This window comes from Prionailurus viverrinus, chromosome B2 (genome assembly GCF_022837055.1).
Source record: "Prionailurus viverrinus isolate Anna chromosome B2, UM_Priviv_1.0, whole genome shotgun sequence".
Lineage (NCBI taxonomy): Eukaryota > Metazoa > Chordata > Mammalia > Carnivora > Felidae > Prionailurus > Prionailurus viverrinus.
The window spans coordinates 89,370,417-89,384,016 of record NC_062565.1 but is presented as its reverse complement, the minus strand read 5'-3'; the positions used below and the strand labels follow the sequence as shown (position 1 = coordinate 89,384,016).

Below are 13,600 nucleotides of genomic sequence, written 5' to 3'. Positions count from 1 at the left end.
TTTAGTTTTCCAGAATAAAATAATACTGGCATATTTTCTTGTTGGATAAAATAGATACCTTTCTCTTGCTAACTTTGAAATAATACATTCTAGTTCTATTAAGAAATTTTCAATAAAAATTCACTTTAATACACACACCTCAGGATCAATTTGATTGATCTCATAGTTAATGTTAACTTAATTCAGATGGCCACAGACCTATAAAATAATTTTTCTTTTCATAATTTTTTGTTACTTTTTAGGTTATCAAGACAAAAGTGAAATATAAATAACTAATTTAGATACTTGGAAGTTTTTATATTTAGACATATTTTTAAATATTTCTAAACACTGATAAGGTGATGATGATGTTCTCCTTTAAGTATACTGTTACATTTACAACTTAAGTTATATGTATAGGTAAATATATAATATTCATGCTATATAGAAAAGCGAAAGTGATGCTAAAATAGCATTAATCCTGATATACCACAAAAGTTAAGGAAGTCAATTTGAAGCATCATCTAGCCTTGTCCATTCTGCAGAGTAGGTAAGGAAGACTTTAGCAGATTAATACCTTATTAACATAGAATATTGCTGCTCTAGTCAATGCTTTTCTTTAAGCTTATATTTGTACATTTATAATGTAATTTACGTCATAGCGCAGTTCAAACTGCACATGAAGAGCATGTATTAGCTGTATTTATTGCAAAGGATCTGGCACAGATGATTTCTATGTCACATTTTCAGTGTTTCCTGTTAAGCTTCATAAAAACTCCTCATTGAAGCTAAATAATACAACAGACTGGGTTTAAGATCACATGTGTTGTGAACCAGTACAGGCAGTTATTTCAAAGGGTCCTGACTGGTCCTTCTTTCCTAGACATGAGACATTTCTCTAACATCATCTGATGTCATTTTGCCATAGCAACAAAAGAATGAATAAAACCGTTTACCTCCTGATTCGTGGAAATATACTGTTCAAAATTAGGAATGCATTTTCCTACCAGCATGGTTTTAAATGATTCATACGTCAGTTCCTTTACATGCATTTATGTAAATACATAAGTTTATGTGAGATTGTTCAAATCAGAACTGTTAGGAACCCTCAAGAGTTTTGCGATTAATCTGTAGGGGTGCCCAGGTCTAGGCTGGCATTCCAAGTGTGCTTGACTGCCATGTCACAGGAAGAGGAAGATGCCCAGCCTGCCTGCTTTCCTTTCCTTCTTATACCCGCCACAACCTGCTCTACTCCTTAGAATAGAACTCTTCCCCAGTTTGTCAAGGTGGGTCATAGAGTGGGACCTGTCTCTCCACTCTTAACTCTCATGTTGTCTCCAGATACGGGACTCACAGGCTCTTAGTGTTTGATGAGTTTTATTTCTAATTTTCAGGAAAGAACCAGCAAAAGTAGCAACTATGAGGTGATTATAAAGCTTCTAGTAAGTGCGAAAGTTCCTACTCTAGTGGGTAGTGATCCGTTTACTATGATCCCTGTGAGCTTCTGCTGTGTGCTTTTATTCCCACAGGTAGAAATGATCATGCTTCCTTTCTCCATTCCCCGTATGCCCTTCTTGCTGCCATCTTGGCTTAAAGACCATGAGGGTACCTACATGTTGATGACTCATGCTTTTTTGTCTATTTCAGTTTCCTAAATGTCTTACCGTAATCAGTTTTTACTTAAATCTTAATAGGTCACTGGGCCAAGGAAATGAACTGGCAATATATTAGAGGAAAAAAACCCTCATATGATTAATAAATTTATGAAAATATTTTAAATATTGTTAGTAATCAGGGAATTATAAATTGTCATGTGGAGATATGGCTTATCATTAAATTAGAGATTGTTTTTAAAAATAAATAATACTTTCAGTAGCCATTCTTGTATACTATTAGCATAAGCTTCTTTGAAAGCAGTTTGTAGTATGTATTCAGATTTAAAAATATTCTTAGTCTTGACATAAAATCTGTATTTAAAAAATTCTGTAGCTAAAGTCAATAATTAGAAATGGAAAGATGTTTATTGAAGTATTTTTTTTTTTTTTAATTTTTTTTTTTTTTCAACGTTTATTTATTTTTGGGACAGAGAGAGACAGAGCATGAACGGGGGAGGGGCAGAGAGAGAGGGAGACACAGAATCGGAAACAGGCTCCAGGCTCTGAGCCATCAGCCCAGAGCCCGACGCAGGGCTCGAACTCACGGACCGCGAGATCGCGACCTGGCCGAAGTCGGACGCCCAACTGACTGCGCCACCCAGGCGCCCCTATTGAAGTATTTTTTTAATCTGTGTTTCTAATTGTTTTCTGATGTATTTGGAAAGAGTATTAGAGAAATGGTTACTTATGACACATGTGGAAGAATATTACATATCTGATGATCCTAGGTTATGAAGAATCTTTGCATAATTTGGGAGATTAGTTTTATTAGGAGACTTCTATGAAGAGATGGAATCTGAGTTGGGCCTTGAAGAAGAGATGGGCAGATAATTGCAAACTGGGCATTTCTTTGTGGGGAGACAACATGAGCAAAGACACAAAAGCAGAAATAAGTTTATTATCTGGAAGGTAATGATTAATCTGGCTGGAAAGTAGAGTTCGTTTTGGAGGAGTAGAGAAGATATTATTTATCTGTTATGTGTTAGGTACTTGCCAGATAGAGACCACACTCAGATGACTAAAAGAGGAGAACAATGAGAATTTAGAAGAAGAGCATAGAAAAAGGATGCTTTCATGAAAAATTTGACAAAACTTAATGACTCGATAAGAGAAAATCAAAGATAATGGAAGTGTTGAGTTTGTGTGACGCCAGTAACAGAAATGGAGAAGCTGGAAAAGGAGAGCTTGGGGTGACAAGATGATCATTTTGGTTTCCACTGTTGGTTTTAGGACATGTACACAACAGAGCTTAATTCCTCCTGTGTGCCTCATTCTGACTTCAGGTATCCTTTTCCTTTAAAACTGAGTGGTGGTCTTCATGTAACGCTTGCTCTTCCAGTTTCTGACTGACTGATATGGAATTTGCAAAAAAGTACTTTCTAGGACGTTAGGAAAATAATTCAAGTAGTACAAATATTTCAAGGTCTGTGACATTTAGTTTATAAATTTGTTTACATCCGGGAAACAACACTTGTGTTTGATTCTGTTCACCTTATTTAATACTTTTGTGTGTCACACTATAATGTTTTGGGCGTGGGGCCATAACCTTAAGGTAACAGTAAATCTCATTCTAAAGTGTATTATAGGTAAGTTTCTTTCTTTGGCAGATGGGAGATTCTTTGGTCAGAGAGACCGACGAAGGTGAATGCTTCCCAGGCTCGCCAATTTAAACCTTGTATTAAGCAGATAAATTTTCCCACAAACCTTATACGGCTGGAAGTAAATAGTTCTCTTCTGGATTATTACACCGAATTAGATGCAGTCGTGTTACATGGTACGAAGGACAAGCCAGTGCTTTCTCTCAAGACTTCACTTATTGACATGAATGATCTAGAAGATGATGACTATGAAGAAAAGGACGGTTGTGGAATGGACAGTCTTAACAAAAAGTTTAGCAGTACTGCCCTCAGGGAAGGGCCAAATAATGGATATTTTGATAAACTGCCTTATGAGGTAAGCCAAAGATAATCAGTAGCAATATTGGACATAACACTATAATTTTTAAATGTTTAGGTATTAATACTTATTTTGCTAGATATTGGAGAAATAGAAACATTGGTATGGTGTACATAATCTCATGTATCATATACAGTCAACCTGTGAACAACACAGGTTTGGACTATGTGGGTACACTTAGATATAGGTTTTTTTTATAGTATAGTATGATACATGTGTTTTTCTCAGGATTTTCTTAATTTCTTTAGCTTACGTCACTTTAAGAATAGAGTACATACTATGTTTAACATACAGAATGTGTTGCTTGACTGTTTATGTTATCTGTAAGGCTTCAAGTCAACAGTAGGCTATTAGTAGTTGACTTTTGGGGAAGTCAGAAGTATATATGGATTTTCGACTGGTGGAGGGGAGGTTGACACTCTTAACCCTTGCTGTAGTTCAAGGGTCACCTGTATTTTGACTTTGAAAAAGCTGGACAAAATTGTGTTAAGTAATTTTACCGCTTTGTTTTGCATTAGAGTATTAATAATACCATGAGAAGGGTGCCTGTTCTCTTTGATAGTCCACAGTTTCTCCAAGTCTCCTTTATGCTTCTATACCAATTCTCTTTTATATCCTTCTGGCTAGCTGAAATTTTTGGTCTAGGCACGTGCAGAGTGCCTTTACTTAAAGTCTTGTTTTCAGTGTGTCTTTGCAGGCACCTTTCTGCAGTATGTTTAGCGTCCCTGGCCCCGAGGCATCATATGCCAGAAGCACACCCCCTGGTGGTGGGGGATCCTGCCAGGCATTTCTGTCCCCTGCTGACAAACTGCTGTGTGTGGCTAAAAATAATGTAACCAAAACTTTTTAAGAAAAATGGTGTTTTTTGTGTTTATTGTGTTTATAACGCAAATTTTAGCCAATTTAAACTGGCCGCCTTCCAAATTGGTGGGTATTTCAGCTTTCACTGTAGTAACACAAGTAGCTTAACTTGCATAGAACAGCAAGATAGTCTCTTGAAAGCCTAATGGTTACTACAACGCCTGTACACCATTCTGCGGTTAAAATGCTGTCGTGTCCTGCGAAGTAGCTAGAGTTGCCACGTAAAGATGAAGCGAAGGATCCAAGGTAATTGAGTCAGTAAGCCACGAACAGGACCCCACCCAGGCTGTCTAGGTCAAGTCTTGTGTTACAGAAAGAAAGCTTCACGGATCGGACAAGACCCTCTGGCCCTTAATGGGAGGACTGGGGAAAGGTGAAGGAAGAGTTGAGCTGGGGAAAGAGAGGAGGGTAGGGTGCTGACAGTGTTGTTCCCCAGGGCTTCAAGGAGCAGCTGTCCTCACAGCAGTGGGAACAGTTCATCAGGAAGAAACAAAAGCACTTATTTGATTCTCACCCATTTCCTGAAACGACAAAATAGAAACTTAAATTTGGCCAATACATTTGAACAGTGTTTGTTTGAATTTTATCCAGACCTGATAAAATGCTGACACGTAGCATTCAAATGAACACCTGAGGGGAACTTCCAGCAGAGGGAAGAGAATGTACAGAGGGGAGAGGAAGTATAACTTTGTAACCCGTTTGGGAACAAGATGGCTGCAGAGGATGAAATTGGATGGAGGCTTAGGACTGCCTCGGTGCCTGACTCCCCAGGACACCATTCGTGCAGATGACAGTGATTGGGACAGCCTAGCATTGGCAGTATGCGGCCTGCATCACTGGCTGCATCAGTTTACTTTTGATGAAAAATTAGAGCAGATCCAAGATTATACCTGTAATAATTTCACACTCACTTTCTTGTGTTGTCTTGTATTCATAATGCTTTTCTGAATGGGAGAGAATGGTGTGGAATAGCTAACATTCCAGGAATCATCCACAATATGGAGGCATTTTTGCACACTTCTTGGCCCACAATTAGAATAATTGCCCAGGTGTTTGGCCTTCGTGTAAATTTCGTCTTTCATATGTGTCATGGTATAAACAAGAGAGTGAACCTTTTCTGTGGTCATTAGGGAAGCATTGAAGGTTTTATTTTATTTATTTTAAAAATGAGAATAACAAAATGAGATTTCTGTCTTAGATACCTATGTTGGTAAATGAAGAATAGGGCAAGAGGAGGTCAGGGTGGGGAAGCAGGGACACCAGTTAGGAAACTACTGCCGTAATTTTGGCAAAAAATGATGAAGCCTGGATATTGGAAGATTTGGAAGGGAGATGAGTAGGAGAAATATTCCGGAGATCAGGAGGTAGGAATTGAAAGTAGTAAACGTTTATCTACAGATGAAGCAGAACATCAGAGACCCTTTTAGGTTTCTGGTTGAAATGACTAAGTGGATGGACATGCCATTAATCATAAAACAGTGGGTGAAGGTGGGAAGGATATACTGACTTTGAGGTGCCTGTGATTCATCAAAGCATCTCCGCTGTCTGGTTGAGGACAGTAGGCAGTTAGTGTTTCAGTTTGAAATGCAGGAGGGAGGTCTGAGTTTACATTTGAGTGAGTCCACTTGAAAGAGGAGAGGGGCATCATGGTAGATGAAATTAACTGGTGACACTCTGTAGAGTGGGAATAAAGGGCCAAGGGCAGAATTCTGGGAATACTAACATCTAAGAGTCTCATAGAGAAGACCTGTCAGAAAAGGCGCTTGGGATAACAATGAGAGAGTCTTAAAAGCAAAGCAAGAGGAGGCCTAGAAAACACAAAAAGGACCTAGTCAGCCACATGGCTGCAGAGAGCTAAGTTACAAGTGCCCACAGGTTTTGGTTACTGGGACATCTTTGATAATCCTTTACTGTTATCGGTTCAGTGGAGCCATGAACATAAGGTGAGGGATGAGAAAACCTTGCCATATTTGGTTAAGGCATAAAGGAGGGAGAAAGAAGCAGAGACAAAAACTGTTTACTCTGAGTATAAGCAGAAAAATACTTCTGTTAATATACTCTGGGGGCTGTAACATGGATAAGACTGTCCGCCAATAATGAATAATATTGTCATCTTGACTAACACTCCACCCCTTTGTATGGCACTCAAAAAAGGCATATCAAAATGAAGGAGAGTATGAATTAGAGGTATTATCTGCTCTAACTTGCCTTCTAAAAGGAAAAAGGACAAATGGTGGAGGAAGCAGCAGATTAGGAAGTTTTCTGTTTGTGATGCAGTTTGGGAGACGTTTCAGCATGTTTCTAGGCTGAAGGGAAGGACGCAGTAGAGAGGGAAAGCTTCCAATACAGGCAAGGGGTTTGGTCAATACAAGGGCACGTGGGAGAAGGTGAGGGACAGAATCTGTAGTCCTGAGAACATTAACCAGCCATGATGAAAGCAGAGTACATTGCATAGAGAGTTAATGCTGCAGAACACTGAACGATCTCACGGTGACTAAAAGGAGAAATTAAAAAAAAAAATTACCCAAATTATTGTTATTATTTTATTTATTTATTTTATTTTTTTTTTAATTTTTTTTTCAACGTTTATTTATTTTTGGGACAGAGAGAGACAGAGCATGAACGGGGGAGGGGCAGAGAGAGAGGGAGACACAGAATCGGAAACAGGCTCCAGGCTCTGAGCCATCAGCCCAGAGCCCGACGCGGGGCTCGAACACACGGACCGTGAGATCGTGACCTGGCTGAAGTCGGACGCTTAACCGGCTGCGCCACCCAGGCGCCCCCACCCAAATTATTTTTAAGATAATATAAATTATTTAAAGTGAAAAAAAAACCCAACATTTAAATATATCAAGTGAGTGTTTCCACAGTTGAAAATAAGGGCACAATTGAGCCCTTGCCAACATCACATCCTGCACTCACTGTGGTAGCAAATGGTACTTCATGCTGGGATACCCCTGTATGAAAACATGTTTTTATAGACACTAGACAAATAATGATTAATGGGTATTCTCCTGTAGGCCTGAAACCAGTTATCTCTCATTTAATCAAAATCCCAAAGTGCATTTTCACATGTCAGTGTCATGGTCTCAGTGACTTTTCATTATTCTTTTTCTATTTGGATATTTGCTTAAAATGTAATATTAAGTTACCATAGAATGTTTTCACACAAAATATACATCTTTTCATATTGGTGACTTTTGTTTGGAACAATGCCAGAAATTGCTGGATATTATTTAAATTACAAATCATCTGGAAAAAGTAAATTATTGATCCTCTGATACAGAGATATACTTAATTTTTAATGCCTTTTTACGCTAACTGCCTTTACAAATTCTCTTGAAATAACTTTTTTTTTTTTAATTTTTTTTTCAACGTTTTTATTTATTTTGGGGACAGAGAGAGACAGAGCATGAACGGGGGAGGGGCAGAGAGAGAGGGAGACACAGAATCGGAAACAGGCTCCAGGCTCTGAGCCATCAGCCCAGAGCCTGACGCAGGGCTCGAACACACGGACCGCGAGATCGTGACCTGGCTGAAGTCGGACGCTTAACCGACTGCGCCACCCAGGCGCCCCTCTCTTGAAATAACTTTTAATATTATAGTTAAACCAATGGATTTTTAATTCATTCTACAAATATTTAAGGTCCTACTATTGCCAAGTCCAGGTGGCTCATAGGTTCTTTCAAACATTTAAGAAACAGATAAATCCTATATTATTTAAATTATTTCATGGCATAAAGAAAAAGAAAAGTTTTCAACTTTTTAATGAAGCCAGTATAACATTATAGTACCTAAAAATACCACAGACCAATTGTACTTCAGCAAACAAATAAAATAAATAGACTTATTTTGAAAGATAATACAATAAAATCATTCAGCATGTATTCCTGGAATTCAAGAGTGTTTTGGTATCAGAGAATTATATAATAATACCATAGTACTAGGTCAAAGGAGAAAAATCCTATGTCATCTTAATGGATATACAAAATTGGTTGACAAATGACAGCTGGACAGATATCCAAATTTGTAATCCATCTCTGTTAAAAAAATAAATACCTGGTTAAGCTATATGATAGTAATTGTCTACTACCAAATATCATTAACCAAAAGCTAACATATTTAATTATCAAACACTAGAAATGCATTATCCAATATGGTAGCCACTAGCCACATGTACTGTTGAGCACTTGAAATATGGCTGGTCTGAATTGAGATGTGCCGAAAATGTAAAATACAAGATTTCAAAGACTTCATACAAAAAAAAAAAAAAATAAAAGATCTCAGTAATTTTATATTGATTTACATGTTGAAATGATCATTTTTAATATGTTATTAAATATATTTAATATTACCTGTTCCTTTGCCTTTATTCTTAACTTCACTAAGGAATAATTGGCAAATATAATTGTATATATGTAAAGTGTACAACATGATGATTTCATATACATATACATTGTAGAACGATTACCAAGATCGAGATAAGTAACACATATATCACCTCACATCGTTATTTCTCGTTTTTTGTTTGTGTTGAAAATGCTTAAGATCTACTCTCAGCAACCTTCAAGTATACAATAGAGTATTATTAACTATAGTCTTTTGACTTAAAAAAAATATTTACTAAAAATTTGAAATTATATATGTGTATCACATTTGTGGCTCACATTTAAATTAAAGCCAGGAACAAGACAACCATGTTACTTAACATTGTTCTGGAAGTACTAGCCAATGCTGGAAGATGTGAGAAAGAAAAGGCATAATTTTTGGAAAGGAGGCTGTAAAATCATCATCATTTTTTAGATGATAGGATTCTGTACTAGAATACTTCAGAGACTAGACTAAAAACTATTAAGAACAATAAGTAAAGTTGGCAGGTTACAAAGTTAATAGACAAAAGTCAATAGCTTTAGAAACTCAAGGAACATAAAAGATCATTAAATGATAAATCATCCATGCCCTTGAATAAGAAGATACAATGAAGTAAAGATGTCAGTTTTCCTTCATGTATTCAATGAAGTCCCAATTAAAATACAAACAGAATTTTTGTCCTTTAATTGAAAAGTTCACCTGAAAAAACATGAAAATACTCAGGAAAATTCTGGAAGAGAAGAGTGCTAGAGGGGGGCACTAGTCCCACCAGATAACAGAGCATATTATGAAGCTATAGGACTGATATTTGTGGGTCAACAAAGAAGATAGAATCTCATTTGCAACCAAACAGTCCAATGCACTCCCACAGATAAACTTTTAAAAAATTAGAACAAAACTCATTTGACTCACAGGGCTATTGATAAGAGAGAAATAATGAATAAATAAATGGAACAATAGAATCCAGAAACAGATCAGAAGAAAAGAAAGAAACTTTGACAACTCCCTTGGCAAAGGGTTACATTGCTATAGTAAAAACAAAAAAAGAACAGCAATAAAAAACAACAGTGTCACACTGTTTTGTTCTCGTTTCTTCCTTTTTTGCTTTCAGAATGGCAAAATTTAAAGCATTGACACCAGTACTGTCTAGGACATCTGTGAATGGGTACTTTTTTACACCGTTTGTAGTAAATTGATGCTCTGAAGGGCAATTACCCTGAGGTATATTTGCAAATTTTGCCAAATATGCACACACACAATGATACTGCAGTATCATGTGCGATGGGGAAAAACCCAGGAACTCCGTAAGTGAGAAATTAGTTGAATAGTATGCCACATCTTTAAAAAGGAATGGGGTGGATTTCTATGTGCAGATAAAAAGATGCCTACAAGATAAATTATTAAATGAAAAAAGCAAGGTATAGCTTTTAGTGCAAATCCAAAATAGGATTTCATACATATTTTATACATATTCATACATAGGATTTTATACATATTCATGCATATTTGTCTGGAAGAGATCAGAAAAATGAACAGTGCTTACCAATGGGGAGAGGGTTTGTTAGATTTGAGGATAGATAGGGAGAAACTTCTCATATACTACCCTTCTTCAGTGTTTGGTTTTTCTAATGTTTTACCCGAATTTTCTTTTTGTTTGTATAATATTTTACATGTCAGCAGTTTACCTGTTATCGGGGTGATGAGATTTTAGACGAATTTTTAATTTCCTTATGTTTCCCTGTTTTTTTTTTTTTATAACACACTCTTAATATTTTTAAAGCCTAGTTCAGTCTTAAAAATAAATAGTAAAAACCCTCCAAGCCTCACGGAGCACAATATTTATGTTAGTTAGCAGTGCTCATACTTTATGCACTCTTTATGCTTGTTTTAAATATCATGTTGTCACTATTTTGTAATCTTTCGGCCTAAAACAGTGAAACTATGACCTGAAACTAGTATTGGGTTTACGTAGTCAAATAAATAGAAGAACATCATTTGGGTTAAGGGGCATATTGGCAAAACAAAAATGTAGCTAGATAAACATACTGCGTTAAGCAAGAAACTCAATATTCTCTCTCATCTAAAGATTTTTACCATTTAGCAAATATTTGGTCTTTTTTTTCTTTGTGTTTCTTGGTTCAGAATAGGCTATTCAACAGTATTAGTTTAGAAACCCCAAATTGTGCACCGTCAAGAAAAAACAAATCTTGAACTAGTTCGAGGAAAACGATTTTAATTAGAGGTAAAAATCCCTTGGATTTCTCCCCTTTAATACTTTTTGTATCCGTGTGCTACTCCATCATCACTGCTAGCAGGCCCATGGTTTCTCTTTCCTCTGGGAATTCTGTAATCGCTCCTTGACCGGTTTCTCTGCCTCCCTGCCTCCATGCCTCCAGTAGTACCCTCTGCAATGGGCTTTCCAAACACAAATCTGACCCTGTCACTCTGCAGTTTATATCCCTTCAAGAATCCTTCTTGCTTTCAGAATAAATTCAAGTTCTTAGTTACCCAGACCCTACCACTAACTAGTCTTTCACCTTGTTTGCCTCTCGCCCTTTAAAGCTGAGCCTTCCTCGTGCAAATACACTCTTCCTTCGAGGTTAGGCCTTCTCTTCCATAGCAGCCTATGCTCCTCTTTTTCGAAGCTATTAAAACATCTTATTGCACTAACCAGTTCCCACTGGGCCCTGCAAAACTCTGGAAGTCGGAGCTCTCTTCCATAACCATGCTTGCTGGGCTGTAGATGTTCACTAAATGTTGAGTCCATGAAAAATTGATTACCAAATTGTTTATACTGGAAAAAAATGAGTAGTCAATCTGAACTTGAAGTACCTTGTAAACAATTTTGAAATGTAATATAGTCTTATGCATGAATGCTTTCTTCTAATTTGGATAATTCGGATGAATCTTGGTTTATCTAGTATGTGAAGACACTGTCATCAAATTTGATACGATTGTTCTTTATTAGACCATGTGATATACTTACGTGATACTGTTTCTCCGTCCTGATGGTCTTGGTTTCTCTGTTTGATGTAGCTCATTCAACTGATTCTGAACCATCTTACACTGCCAGACCTGTGTAGACTAGCACAGACTTGCAAACTACTGAACCAGCACTGCTGTGATCCTCTGCAGTACATCCACCTCAATCTGCAGCCGTACTGGGCAAAACTAAATGACACCTCTCTGGAATTTCTGCAGGCTCGCTGCACCCTTGTTCAGTGGCTCAACTTGTCTTGGACTGGGAACAGGGGCTTCATCTCTGTGGCAGGATTCAGCAGGTTAGTGCCAAGCCTTGTTGCGGTCGTTACTACGTGGTCTTTTCCGTAACCAAAGTCCGAAAGTATCTACCATATACCATACGGAAATAAAAAGGAGATCCATTCTGTGTATCGTCGTGTTCTGCTTATAAACGTGAGTAAGTTTCTTCATCCCCTTCAGCGAAACTTTATAATGAGATAAAAGGAAAGTCTTCCCTTTACCTCATATGTTTTAAATCCCAAGTAACTTTGAACAGAGCCCCCCCTTTTTTTCTTTCTCATATTTTCAGCATAGATGATTAACACATTTTACAAACTATTTCCAAATCAAAATCCACCTCTCTAATGTGATTTGTCAGAAATGGAAAACAATTTATTATAGAACATTTTTAATTAAATCTTAATTACATGTGCAATACATCACCCAAATTTAGAAGCTCATTTAAACTAATTATGTTGAAAATGCAATTGCATGCTAAGTAGGCGACCACACTTGCAGACCTGCCCAGGTGTTTCTGCTCCTTTCTATTGAAGCATTTCGTTTCCTTACTATTAAATGTCACCTGTTAAACATTTGAAAGCTTGCACAAGTGCATATTCATTTAGTAATGCCATATTAATTTTTCTTATGATACAAACAGGTGTTTTTCTCTTAACCTTGCTGAGAGTTATTCTCATTGTATGTTACACTCTAATCCCATCATTTCATTAAGTTAAATAATGAAGGAATAGAAACTTTGGGGAAATTACCTGTGATTTTTGATTAATGAATAATTTTCTGTCCCGTTTTTAGAATTTAAAAATGAACAACAGCTCTCCCTTCACGCATCCTCAGTGGATACATTCTTAAACAGAGGTTTATGAATTAGAAATTTGTATATTGAGCCTTGTTTTCCCTTGACTAGACTATAAAAATAAAGATGCAGTTCCAAAAATAAATATTTGATAGCATAAGATTCAGATGAGATAACTAATGTCACAATGTGTTCAAAGTGCTAATATTGATAGTTTATGCATCAAAGTAAAAAATAAACACAAGCAGTGATGGCTTATGGCACATGTTGAAACCACGGATGCACCGAGTTCCTTTCTTTTCCTCCAAAAATAGAGCCAGGGAAAGGAGTTCTTCGATAAAACATTATGGTGTGGTGGGTCAGAGGATATAACGATTTTATAACATGCTATGTATACAAAATGGTTTCCATTATGTGAATTTTCTTAAGAGGAGATGTCTATGGTAGAAAAATGGGCATTTCTTTTTTGGCAGTGTGATTCTGGTGAATTTTTGTAGAATCCACATTTTAAAAATTGCTAGACATTTGACAGCAATCCAGTGGAACACAGCTTAATCCTTTCTACTTCCCGTTGGCCCAGATACATACGCTTCATTTGAAAATTGTGCTCTCTGCTAATAGGACCAAGAAGAACTGAGCTTAATGATAACTGTGGGTATTTAGAACAGGCCCTAAGGTCAGAAATCAAGGCTAACTGACTCTTAGAATAACTGTGTCAGTAAGC

At 36.9% G+C, this 13,600-nt stretch overlaps 1 protein-coding gene across 2 annotated transcripts in view; it reads left to right on the top strand.

The window, feature by feature from the left end:
• Window positions 1-13,600, top strand: part of FBXL4 (F-box and leucine rich repeat protein 4) — a 90,163-nt gene that overhangs the window by 25,291 nt on the left and 51,272 nt on the right. Inside the window, exons 4-5 of one of the 2 annotated variants that reach the window (XM_047859772.1) lie at window positions 3,242-3,587; window positions 12,024-12,103. In XM_047859772.1, coding sequence (XP_047715728.1) covers window positions 3,242-3,587; window positions 12,024-12,103 — 426 coding nt within the window. Of the gene's footprint in view, window positions 1-3,241; window positions 3,588-11,858; window positions 12,104-13,600 lie in introns of both variants that reach the window. The other variant, XM_047859771.1, reaches the window with a different exon arrangement.